The sequence below is a fragment of the Nicotiana attenuata genome, unplaced genomic scaffold (assembly GCF_001879085.1).
Source record: "Nicotiana attenuata strain UT unplaced genomic scaffold, NIATTr2, whole genome shotgun sequence".
In the NCBI taxonomy this organism is placed as follows: Eukaryota; Viridiplantae; Streptophyta; class Magnoliopsida; order Solanales; family Solanaceae; genus Nicotiana; species Nicotiana attenuata.
Genome location: NW_017670660.1, coordinates 387486 through 400281, shown reverse-complemented (window position 1 = coordinate 400281; position 12796 = coordinate 387486). Strand labels below are relative to the sequence as shown.

The following is a 12796-nucleotide window of genomic DNA, read 5'->3' as shown; positions in this document are numbered from 1 at the left end:
CCTGATGGATCCCATTCAAATGCAAATACTCAATTTAACAACGATGAAGCTATCAATGAAGCCTTGCAGAAGTTGATCGCCCAACAGGTCAATAAAACTCTTGAAGCTTTTGCTAGCCAATTACCTGTTGCACCATCAACACCAGTTATAAATACCAACACTTTGGAAAACCCTCGTTCTGGGCTTGTTAATTCTGGCAGTGGTGGAATCCTCAGTGAATCACGAGAGGGAGAACCAGGTAACATAGTTAATCCCGATTTACAAAGTTTAGTTCTAACATTGCAGAAACAGCTTAAGGAGCAAAGTGACCGCATAGAGCAAATACCTGGGGTGCCCCCCGTGATCAAAGGGATAGATGTGGATAAATATTCGCAACAACACTGGAAGCCAAGTGCTGCTCCCCTCCCAATTCTAAAGAAATTTAAAATGCCTGATATTTCAAAATATGATGGAACAACTGATCCACGAGACCATGTGACTGCATTCACAACAGGCTTCAAAGGCAATGACTTGACCAAACAGGAGATTGAACCTGTATTGGTCAAGAAATTCGGTGAAACACTCACTAAGGGTGCATTAACATGGTATTCTCTTTTACCCGAAAATTCTATAAATTCTTTTGCTGAGCTTGCAGATTCTTTTGTCAAAGCACACTCGGGAGCTCAGAAAGTTGAAAAAATAATGGAGGATATTTTCAAAATCAAGCAAGGGGATTCAGAATTGCTCAGAGAGTTTGTAGACACATTCCTACGGGAAAGAATGACGTTACCACACGTACCTGACAATTGGGCAGCTATAGCATTCACAAGTAACTTGAATGAAAAAAAGCTCAGAAGCTACGAGGCGACTTAAGGAGAGTCTTTGTGAATTCCCAGCAACGACATGGAATGACGTTTATAACAGGTATAGCACAAAGCTGAGGATTGAAGAAGATACTATTTCACGACATCAAAAAGAAGAAAAGGTAAGTTCGAGACGGGCAGAAACCGAAAAAAGGTCCGGTAAAAACAGGTACGAGCCATACATGGGACCTGCGGGAGAAGACTCACGGTCAAAGCAGGATAATCAGAGGTACGATCACAGATCGGGGAATAGAGAGTCGGGTTCGTCTTCGAGATTTAGAAATGATCGAAGCACACGTGAGTCACGAGATGATGATAGAAACTTAAAGGCGAGGTTTGGTGGTTATAATTTCAATGTGAGCACTTCTGAACTCGTGGCTGTCTTGAGAAGCATGGGAGATAAGGTACGATGGCCAAAGGAGATGAGATCGAATCCAAACAGGCAAAACCCTGATCATTGGTGCAAATTTCATAATGATCATGGGCATAAAACGGCAGACTGTAGGTTCTTGCAAAGTGAAATCGATCATTTATTAAAGCAGGGGTATCTCACCGAGTTGTTCAGTGAGAAAGGTAAACAAGCTTACATGAAGAACAGACAGGAGCCACCTAAACTACCTTCTCCCAAAAGAACCGTCAATGTTATGAGCGGGGGTGAAGACGTCAATGGCGTATCGTACACCGCGGCTAATAAAATTTCCAAAGTTACAATTACTCAAGGGAAACGGGTACGTCATGTCTTAGAGGAAGACATCATTACATTTGACGATGCGGATGCGGATGGCGTATTAACCCCTCACAACGACGCACTGGTAATATCTCTAATCGTATATGATACTAATGTGAAACGAGTTTTGATTGATCCAGGAAGTTCCGTGAACATTATTTTGCTAAGAGTATTACGTGAGATGCAAGCTGAAGATAGAACAATACCAAAAGCGCATACTCTATCTGGATTTGACAATTCCAGTGTTGTGATGAAAGGAGAGTTAACACTCACCACATTTGCAGAAGGAGTCGTCAAAGATACAAAGTTTCAGGTAGTAGATATGGAGATGGCTTATAATTTGATTCTGGGGAGACCATGGATGAATGAAATGGATGATGTTCCTTCAACCTTGCATCAAGTCATTAAATTTCCATCACTACGTCAAATTCGTGGAGATCAACATACATCCAGGAGCATCAACTCCGTAGCAGACACGAATACGAAAAGTGAAGAAAAATAGCAATCACAGAAAACAGTTGAGGACACCATACCACAAACCTCAACTGCACAGGGGCAAACAGATGTGGATTCAAGGCCTGATACCATTCAAGAACCAGAAGAAAATAAAAATATCAAAACAATGATAGAAGAACTGGAGGTTGTAGTACTATTTATACACTGGCCAGAAAGAAAAGTTTACATAGGAGCCAATCTCAGCCCGGATATGAAACGTAAGTTCATTGAATTTTTAAAAGCTAACGCAGATTGTTTTGCTTGGTCCCATTCTGATATGACAGGTATACCATCGGAGGTAATGACTCACAAGTTAAATGAAGACCCGTCTCATCCACCTATCAAACAAAAGAAAAGAAAGCAAGGTACTTTCAAAAATCAGGTGACACAAGATGAGGTGCAAAAATTATTAAAGAATGAGTCTATTCGCGAGGTAAAGTATCCTAATTGGTTAGCTAACACTGTTGTGGTACCTAAAAAGACCGGTAAATGGCGAGTTTGTGTAGACTATACAGATCTTAACAAAGCTTGTCCTAAAGACTCTTTCCCATTACCTCATATAGATCAACTAATTGATGCTACTGCAGGTCATGAGTTGTTAAGTTTTTTAGATGCATACTCAGGATACAACCAAATCAAGATGGATCCCGCGGATGAAGAAAAAACTTCGTTTATAACAGACAAGGGGACTTGCTATTACAAGGTCATGCCTTTTGGTCTTAAAAATGCAGGTGCAACATACCAAAGACGGGTAACTCAAATGTTCCAAGAACATTTGGGAAAAACTATGGAGGTCTATATAGATGATACGCTCGTAAAAACTCAGCATTCAGGAGATCATATATCGCATCTGTCTGAGACGTTTAAAATTCTGCGAAAATTTAATATGAAATTGAATCCTGAAAAATGTGCATTCGGTGTTGCATCAGGTAAGTTTTTGGGTTTTCTTGTTTCTAATCGTGGTATTGAAGTAAATCCCACGCAGATTAAGGCCATAGAAGAAATTCCTGACATACTTACAAGTAAAAAAGAAGTGCAGAGGCTAACGGGAAGAATTGTAGCCTTGGGGAGATTCATTTCTAAATCATCGGAAAAGTGTTTTAAATTCTTTTCAGCTCTTATAAAGCACGATCATTTTGAATGGAACGAGGAATGTCAACAGGCACTCAGAAGTTTGAAAATTTACTTATCAAATCCACTATTGCTTGCAAAACCGAAGGCTGGGGAGAGATTACTCATCTACCTTGCTATCTTAGAAGTAGCGGTAAGTGATGTTTTAGTTCGCGAAGATCAAGGTAAACAATCTCCGATTTATTATGTTAGTAAATCTTATTGGATGCAGAAACGCGATATCCACAACTAGAAAAGCTTGCATTTGCATTAATCATGGCATCTAAGAAACTAAGGCCTTATTTTCAATTTCATCCTATCGTTGTCGTAACTGCTTATCTATTACGCAATATATTACATAAGCATGAATTATCAGGAAGATTAGCCAAGTGGGCTATAGAATTAAGCGAATATGATATCACATATCAACCTAGAACTGCTATAAAATCTCAAGTATTATCTGATTTCGTGGCTGATTTTAGCCAAGGGATGCAATTAAAAGCAGAAAAAGAATTGCAAGTGTTCAACGGGGCTAATCCAGGAACTTGGACCTTATTTACTGATGGTTCATCTAATGTAAAGGGTGCGGGTTTAGGAATCGTTTTGGTACCACCTACGGGTGAAATCATTAGACAAGCCATTAAATGTCATTCTATAACTAATAATGAAGCAGAGTATGAAGCTATGGTTGCAGGTTTAGAACTGGCACGAGAACTCGGCATTAATCAAATTATAATCAAAAGCGACTCGCAGCTCGTGGTTAACCAGATGCTGGGGACTTACACAGCCAGGGAAGCACGAATGCAACAATATTTAGAGAAGGTACGGGAGCTTGTAAAGCAATTCCAGACTTGGAAAGTTACGCAAATACCAAGGGATGAAAATGTTGAAGCAGACGCCCTAGCTAATCTCGCGTCTGCGGCAGATGTGGCGAGTGATGCAAATGCTTCAGTTATTCATTTATTTCATTCAGTTCTTGACCCTGATAAGAATGAGGTAAATTTTAATAACTTAACTTGGGATTGGATAAACGAGATTGTTGCTTTTTGCAGTATGGTACCGTCCCTGATGATAAGAAAAAAGCTCATGCGCTTCGAAAAAAGGCTGCTCGGTACTGCTTAAAGCAAGGCAATATATATCGTAAAATGTTCGTCCCTTAGCCAGATGCCTCAGACCTTCTCAAACGGAGTACGTAATGAGAGAAATACACGAGGGGCACTGTGGAATCACGCCGGAGGAAGATCATTGGTAAGAACCCTAATTAGGGCAGGATATTATTGGCCTAAAATGGAAGAAGAAGCAGAAAGTTTCGTGGTTAAATGCGATAAATGTCAAAGGTTCGGTAACAATATGCATAGACCGGCGGAATTATTACATCCAGTCATCGCACCATGGCCATTTATGAAATGGGGAATGGATATCGTAGGTCCATTACCACAAGCAAAAGGACAGGTAAAATTTTTGCTCGTACTCACTGATTATTTTACTAGATGGGTAGAGGCAGGAGCATTCAAACATGTGCGAGAAAAGGAAGTTAAAGATTTCATTTGGCGGAATATCATATAACGATTTGGTGTACCAAAGGATATCGTATGTGATAATGGCCCTCAGTTTATAGGAGCTCAAATCACGGAATTTTTTCAAAGTTGGCATATTAAAAGGATTACGTCTACACCTTATCATCCGGTGGGTAATGGGCAAGCAGAATCAACAAATAAAGTCATTATTAATAATTTAAAGAAGCGTTTAGAAGAATCAAAAGGAAATTGGCCAGAAGTGCTACCTGGTGTGTTATGGGCATATCGCACAACAACAAAAACAAGTACAGGAGAAACACCATTTTCATTGGTTTATGGAGCAGAAGCTTTAATTCTTGTTGAGATAGGAGAGCCAAACACAAGGTTTACGCAGGCAACAGAAGAGTCTAATGACGAGGAAATGCATGTAAATCTTGATTTAGTTGAAGGAAGGAGAGAAGCTGCACTAATAAGAATGGCACCACAGAAGTAGGTCATAGAACGGTACTACAATCGGAAAGCACGCCTCAGATTCTTCAAAATTGGGGACTTCGTGCTTAAAAAGGTTTTTCAATCTACGAAGGTAGCTAACGCAGGAAAATTAAGTCCAACATGGGAAAGACCCTATAGAATTCATGATATTGCAGGTAAAGGAGCATATGAATTGGAAACAATGGATGGCAAAATATTACCTTCATATTGGAATGCTATTCATTTGAAGAGATATTACTTATAGCAAATACCCACGGTCAGGTATCTTTGTTTCAAAATTTTATTTTTGAATTGTTAAAATTTTACTAAGGATTTTAGATGATAGGCAAAAAGCTAGCCCGTACTAAATGATGAGTCACGACCTGCAAGGCACGTGGAAAATATTAAACTTCCCGGCCCAGGGTTACAAATATTCTGATAGAAATATAAACAGGTTAAGCAGTCTTCATCTATAATCGCACCTCCGAGTCCCGTGTGTTTTTTCTTTTACAGGGAAAGGACCAAATGAGAGGAATAATCAAGTGCTCAAGGCTTCATACTTCAACACTCGAACACTTGGGGGACTACATAATATACACGGGCATGTGTATAAAGGCAAAGAAGATTGAGAAAAATCGAAGATTAAGCCTGAAAAGTTCACTCATTGAAAAAGACAAGTGCAGAAGTCACGAGCTAAGGCCAAAGAAAACCTCATTATAGTTAGGGTAAAGGCTATGTACTGAAACGGGTTATAAATAAAAACCACGTGTTTATTATTTTTTAAACCTGTTACAAGAAAAACAGTTACGAGAAAGTTTTAGATGTAATTCAAATACATGTAAAGTGTTATTCAAAACTAGACAAAGTTCAAATAAAAACTTGTCAAAGTTATTTTAAGAAACATGTGTATTCCTATTTCTTTTATCGTATGTTAAACACCATTATAAAGTTGAGACGTCTTCTTCATTAAGTGTTGAATATAAAAGGGAACTCTTTTATAAAATTCATGATTAATTTAGTTATTCATGAAGTTAACAGAAGCATTTTCTAAGAATAAAAATGCAGATTATTCTATAAGTCCTTAGCAGTAAAAGCAAGAATAAATTAAATAGAAGTTCAAGATAATAATGAGAAAACTTCTAAAATATTAAAAAGCTCAAGACTAAGTAAGAACTTAGTCGTAGGAATTGCAAATTGTTTATACATTACTGCCCCACAAAAGGTCTGGGGACTTAAGTTTTTAAAAGCAAACCCTCAAATGAAACCGAGGGTTTTAAACATAACCTTCCAAAAAGGTACCTGAAGGAAAAAAAAGAAGAAGAGAATTCAAACAACTTAAACTTATCACTAGGAAGATGAGGGAACTGAAAAAGGTGCATCAACAGCAGCGGGATCAACTTGGCTTACAATAGTAGGATCAACTTGGCTTGCAGCAACATGCTCGACTGGGCTTGAAAGAGTTGGGATACCCGTATCAACTTCGACATTCACGGAAGCTTCAGCCACGGGAGAAGGAAAATCTTGAGTTTGCTCAGCTTTCTCAATAGTTTTATTGATCTTAGCCAACTCAGACTCTAAGTTGATATTTTCTTGGCCAGCTTCAATTAGGGTATCACGGCGTGAATTCAAAAATGCCCAACTTACTTCCATAGCAGACTTATCCTCAAGGATCTCGTAATCCCTTTTCCAGTCAGCAATCTCGCTCTTCAACTTCTCATTTTCAGCTAAGGCGGATGTGTAGGAGGCTTGAAGAGAGGCATGGGAGTTTTCCAAAACACAAACCTTATCAGAAGAAACTCGAAGGACTTCTTGTGCTTGTGTCAAATTCTGCACGAGCTCCCCGGCGTAAGCTTCTTTTTCACTTAAGAGAACCTTTAACTCTCTGTTCTCTTCACTAGCCTTGGATAGCTGCTCTGAGAAGGAAGTTTCAAGATTAGCTCTTTCTTTATCTACTTGACTCAAAGAAGCCTTTACAAACCCCAATTCCGAAGTCAAGGCTCGAACCTGCTGCTCCAAGGTACTCTTACTCTCTTCCAAATATTCCATATCAATTTGCAAGATTTCGTACTGTTCCTTCCAATTGAATGCTTCTAGCTGAGAATCACGTGCAATCTTCTCTGAGGAGGTAACACTTTCCATCATCTCTGTGCCGATAAGATTGGCCTAAAAAAAAGAAGAGAAATAAGAATCCCAAAGATAGAAAAACTATGAAGTAAAGGAAAAAGAGAGAGAAGATGAATACCTTCAAAGTCGCATGCACAATATCATTCATCAACGTCAAGGAACTATGTCTCTCCAACTTAGCCTTCTCAATCGGACCAATTAAGGGCTTTACCCATACGCCCGCCTGACCTAATTTCCTTAGAAGATTACCCTTAGCGGGGACTTCAATAATCACTTGCCTCATGGCACCACTTCCACTTGAGGAGCCAACCTCTACATGGTGAGAAATCAGAGGGGGAGTTGTCGAAGGAGGAACGGTAGAAGTAGTAAAGACAGCAGCCTGGGGAGGAGCAGAAACAGCCGAGACCGGCAAAGAAGGAATCACAGACACGGGAGTAGAAAAAGAAGCCAGGAGAGCTTCATCAGAAACTGGGCCCAAGCTTTCATTACCAAACCCGCTAATAAAAAGCTGCTCAACTGAATCATAAGCAGCAGCGGGAGCAGCGTCATCATCAGATATGGGAATCACCACCGGGGCCTCAGCAGGCTCGGTAAAAGGAATAGAATGGCGGGGGGATGCTTCAGCTTCATCATCAGAAATGATGCGTCTTCGAGCTCGAGGTCTTCTCACCAAAGAGCCCCCGTCTTCCTCTTCTTCAGAATCTTCTTCTTCAACAACTTTTCTCTTTGATGAAGAACCCAAGACTATTTCTTGAGCCCTCTCTAAAGAGATACGGGTTCCTGAAGAGATGCGGGAAGCCGCAACCGCCTCGGCAGTAACTCCCCGAATAGCAAATCCTGATAAAAAGAAGGATTGAAATTAGAAAAACTTTATATGGAAAATAAAATAATACGAAAACTCTTACCATGAGTTTTTACTTTCCAGCCAAATCGGTTAGAAAGTGTCTTCCAAGACCTACCATCCATTGGTGCAGTCTTTAGTAACTTGTCTACCCAATCACGGAAATTGGGAACACTTTCCACAACTCCCATGGTTGCTAAAAAAAAAAGAGGCAAAATTAGAAAAATTGACAAACTTGAAGAAAAAAGGCACGAGAAAGTTAGAAAGACTTACGTACAAAATTCCACTTCTCAGGGAAGGAACATTATCTTCACCCACTAAACCAACAGTGGAGGCAGCAACAAACCTGGCATACCACCCACGGTCTTTGTCATCCTCAGGGCTCACCAAAACTCTCTTACTCCTGGCTACTAGTGTGAAAACACCATTGCAGAAAAGCCTAGGGGAATAAAGGTGAATCAAATGAGGGAAGGTAAAGGGAACACCAGTTGTGTTTGACAAGTGCCTCAAACAGGCAACAACCCTCCATACGATTGGGCCAATCTGACCCAAACAGACATCAAAGAAACGACAAAACTCAAGAATATCAGGGTCAATAGCCGGCTTAAACCCTAAGGTGAAAGGGTATGTATAAACAAAAGAATACCCAGTTATGTAAGAGGTAATTCTTTGGTTTGGATTGGGGATAATAATAGGAAAGTCATTACTCCAATGGCAATCTCCACGAACTACATGAATCAAAACTTCTGTAATTTGAGTGGGGAAGATATCAGCACGATCTAAACTAGAGACTTGGTTCCTAAGAGATTCTCTGTCATGATGAAAAGATAGTTCCAAAGGAACTATTTCCTCTACTGTAGGCTCACGAAGAGGTTCAGAAGGTTCTTTACCTCTTGAAGAAGATCTTTGTGAAAGTGAACCCCTAGTTCTAGAAGAAGGACCAGAACTAGGAGAAGGAACAGAAGAGCCGCGTGCAGATGAAGATCCTAAATTACGGAGTTTACCTCCTCTTCTGCTCCTACTGGGAGCGTTAGGGAAGTTATCAACTATGGCGACCTTACTAGGGTTAGGGTTTGGTGAAGACATGATGATACGAGGAAGAAGCAAACAAAGATTTGAGAAATTAAATGTTCAGAAGACTTTATGTGGTAAAGACAAAGAAAGAAGTTATAATTATACTAAGAAGCAACCGTCAAAGGAAAAGGTGTAATGATGGAAGGGTCATAATGACAACTGTCGCTTCGTATACAGTGAAATCATAAAAAAGCCTTAAAAAGTGCTGTAGAATTGCAGAACCAATAAAAATATGACACGTGTCAAGAACATTAATTAGAAGTGACAATTGGAGAGTCGATTCTGTCATAGCATTAATGGTGACAAAAATTCTTGCTTTAAAAGAAATTCCACTTCCCAAATATTCAATCGATGAATAATGGCAAGTGGGGGGACTATCTGTATTGGGAAAAATTGAGTTTACATATAAAGATGACATGTCATGACACGTGGATCGATCAAGGAATTATGATTAGCAAAGAGGTACGAGTTGCAACAGGCACGAGTAGAGGCATGAAAAGAGGCACGAGCAGCTATGCGGAAGATTCAGCGTCCGTACCTATTTAAGTTCAAGAATTAAAGAGAATGAACCTGACAATACAAAGGGGTACAGATACAGTATTTAATGAGCCTTTAATATTAAAAACGTTAGAGAATCTGTATTAAATATAATGATTATGTAACGTAGCATTTAATGCCATTAAACTGCCCATAATAGCCTTATTATGACAAAGGCAAAACGCATATCTCTCAAATAGCTATAAAAGGGAGATAACTCATCAATTGTATGGACACGAGACACTATCTGAATATACTTTGGTTTACTTGTTTCTCTCTTGATTATATTCTTGCTATCCAAATTGCTTTCTTTTATACATTCTTTCGATTATTAGTAACCCGCGTTCTTCTAAATTATAAGCTTTAATCGAAATTCCATTTGTTTTGTTAAACACATGCCCTATCTATTAGCCAAACATTTGCCTATTATACAGCAATTTCTGGTTACTGTTACATCAAAAAAGGGTGGATGGTTAAAACAAAGTTGACACCATATATTAGCACCCACTGATTGTACTCCTATATATATGCAACGTCCTCCTCATTCATTTTAAATATAATTCCAAAATCTCGTAACACACACAACAACAAGAAAAGCATATTTTCGTTGGAAACTCAATAAGAAGGTAAAAAAAAAATTATGCATTTTGTGCTCTATTTAATTATTCTGTTTATTGATGCACAATAAATCATTACACTGTTTTTGCTTGCAGTAGTTATATTTGTAAAATTAGAGAAAAAATGGCTGAATCTGCAACCATGGGAATGGAGCTAGAAGAAGAGTTGGTGGATACAGAGGAAGATCATAGGGATGAGAATGCAAGGACAATATTTCTTGCAGAGCTGAATCTCATTCAAATCATCTCATACCTTTCATTATCATCTGAAGAACTTGATTTTGAGGCGCTGGAGATTAATGAAAATGCCAAAGCTCACCAAGAACATAAAGTTGTTTCTGATCTACGTTCCAGAAAACGGGGTGGAATCAAGAAATACAAGAACATTGAACCAGAGATTCAAAGATTCTCGACCAAGATTAGAGATTGCAGGTAAGAACCCTAAAATTGTTACTCTCTTTGGTCTCATGTTATATGACAAGGAGAGTTAACCAGTTTTTTACTTGATTTGCCAACAAACTGATCAAACTGGGATGAACATCTTCCCCTCCCGCTCTATCAGGATTTTTATACGACGGCCGCTCTATCAGGATTTTTATACGACGGGCAGGGGTGGCTCAAGGGGAGGCTAGTAAAACATTTGCTTCACTTAGACAATATTGAAGTCTATAAAAAAACGAAAAAGAAAGTACAAATTTCTTATAAAAATGGAAAGAAAGATTATCTATTTTTTAACAATATAAATATTTTAGAACTTTGAATTAAGATACTCAAATCTTCATATTGATAAATAATATTTTTGACAATAAAATTCAAGGTAACGAATTATAAATAAGTCGGTAACATCTTATTAACTTGAATTTTCTTACCAATTTGAATATTAATATTATATTTTATAAGATAACTACACAATAGATTAAAAAAAGATAAAAAAAGAAACCAATATAATAATAATACTATATTTTACAAGATAACTATACTATAGACCAAAAGCAAATATGGCCCCTTATCAAAATTTGACTTTAGGCCACGAATTTTATTAAGACGCCTTTGACGACGGGGTACACTATTCTGCTCAATCAGTGCCCCTAAAGGTTTTTAGTATTCAGGGTGTCAAGTACTTTAAATTAACCATTTTTAAACCAGTGCCCCTAAAGGTTTTTAGTATTCAGGGTGTCAAGTACTTTAAATTAACCATTTTTAAGGTATATAGATATACGTATATAGGATTTCTGCCGAAGCTTACGGGATCCGATGACCCTTTATTATAACACATTGGTCCGCCACTGGCTCTATGATTCATTATTATAGACATACTTTGTTAGTTCTTGGTAATTCCCTCTTAGGATGTAAAGAGTACATAATTAATACTGTAAATTCGTTAGTATTTCTTAAAGTTTGGAGCAGTAGTCCGTTTAATGTGCCATAAGATGATTTCTCGTTCTTGTTTTTCGTTCAGGCATAATAGAAGAATGTGAAGAAAGCAACATTGACTAAAGCTAGAAGCAAGAACGTACCAACAGAGGTTTTTTTCCAGCAGGCCAATGGCCATAGAAGCTACTAGGAGTGTACATGGACCGGGTTGGTTCGGTTTTTATCAAAACCAAATCAAACCAACTATATCGGTTTGGATTGGTTCGGTTTTGTCGGATTTTCGGGTTTTTTTGTTACATTAATATTATTTCATCTTACTTTGTTAAAATTATAGATAAAGCTTTGATAAGTGAATATATGTTTAGTAAATATTGAAAAATTTGACAAACATATGATCTATTAAAATATTCTAATGGGAGAATTTTTTTAGTAACACATGATAGTTATTTTCTTAGTCGTCTAACAATAGTTGTTCGTTAACGTACACTTTCAAGGTTAAAACATGAGAGGATCCCAAATATTTCTACATTTTCTAAAGAAAATTCGATATAAGATCTTAAAAATATAAATAAAATTTATATATTTATATGCCGGTTTGATTCGGGTTTTTTTTACTCAATACCAAACCAAGTCAAACCAAACCTAGTCGGATTTTTTAATTGACTTGGTTTGATTTTTCGGTTTGATCCGGTTTTCCGATTCGGTTTGAACACCCCTAGAAGCTACCTTAATATGTACTGTATTTGTTTGGGAAGAGAGAGTTCATATTAAAGAGTACTAGTTGAAACAAAGTTGATGTATTCTCATTTTTTCAAATGCCCATTTCGATTTGTTAACAATGAACAAAATTTGCTTTTCTCATCATCTTTTTTCGTTTCTCCTTCGGCACATCATTTGCCTTTCATCCATTATACATAAAAACATCCCAACGACCACCTATTTTATGAGGCAGCGATAGGCATTTGGTAGCAAAATGATAAAAACAGTTTTTCATAACTTAGTTTGTTTTGGTTGTGTTCGTTTCTCCTTGCGGCAGCGATAGGCATTTGGTAGCAAAATGATATAAA

The 12796-nt window shown here is 37.9% G+C and overlaps 1 protein-coding gene across 2 annotated transcripts; it reads left to right on the top strand.

The window, feature by feature from the left end:
- The first annotated feature begins 10277 nt into the window (after positions 1-10277).
- Positions 10278-12083, top strand: LOC109241994. Of its 2 annotated transcripts, none has more exons than XM_019408822.1 (3): positions 10278-10364; positions 10452-10787; positions 11815-12083. In XM_019408822.1, exons 2-3 carry the CDS (start codon positions 10480-10482, stop codon positions 11831-11833), a joined length of 327 nt encoding a protein of 108 aa, XP_019264367.1. In that variant the 5' UTR covers positions 10278-10364; positions 10452-10479; the 3' UTR covers positions 11834-12083. The 2 variants fall into 2 exon arrangements, with proteins under 2 accessions (XP_019264367.1, XP_019264368.1); XM_019408823.1 differs by having other exon boundaries at positions 10305-10364; positions 10455-10787.
- The last annotated feature ends 713 nt before the right edge of the window (positions 12084-12796 follow it).

Excerpts from the sequence above, each read along its gene's own strand:
- LOC109241994 (XM_019408822.1), top strand. The coding sequence starts at position 10,480 with ATGGCTGAATCTGCAACCATGGGAATGGAGCTAGAAGAAGAGTTGGTG.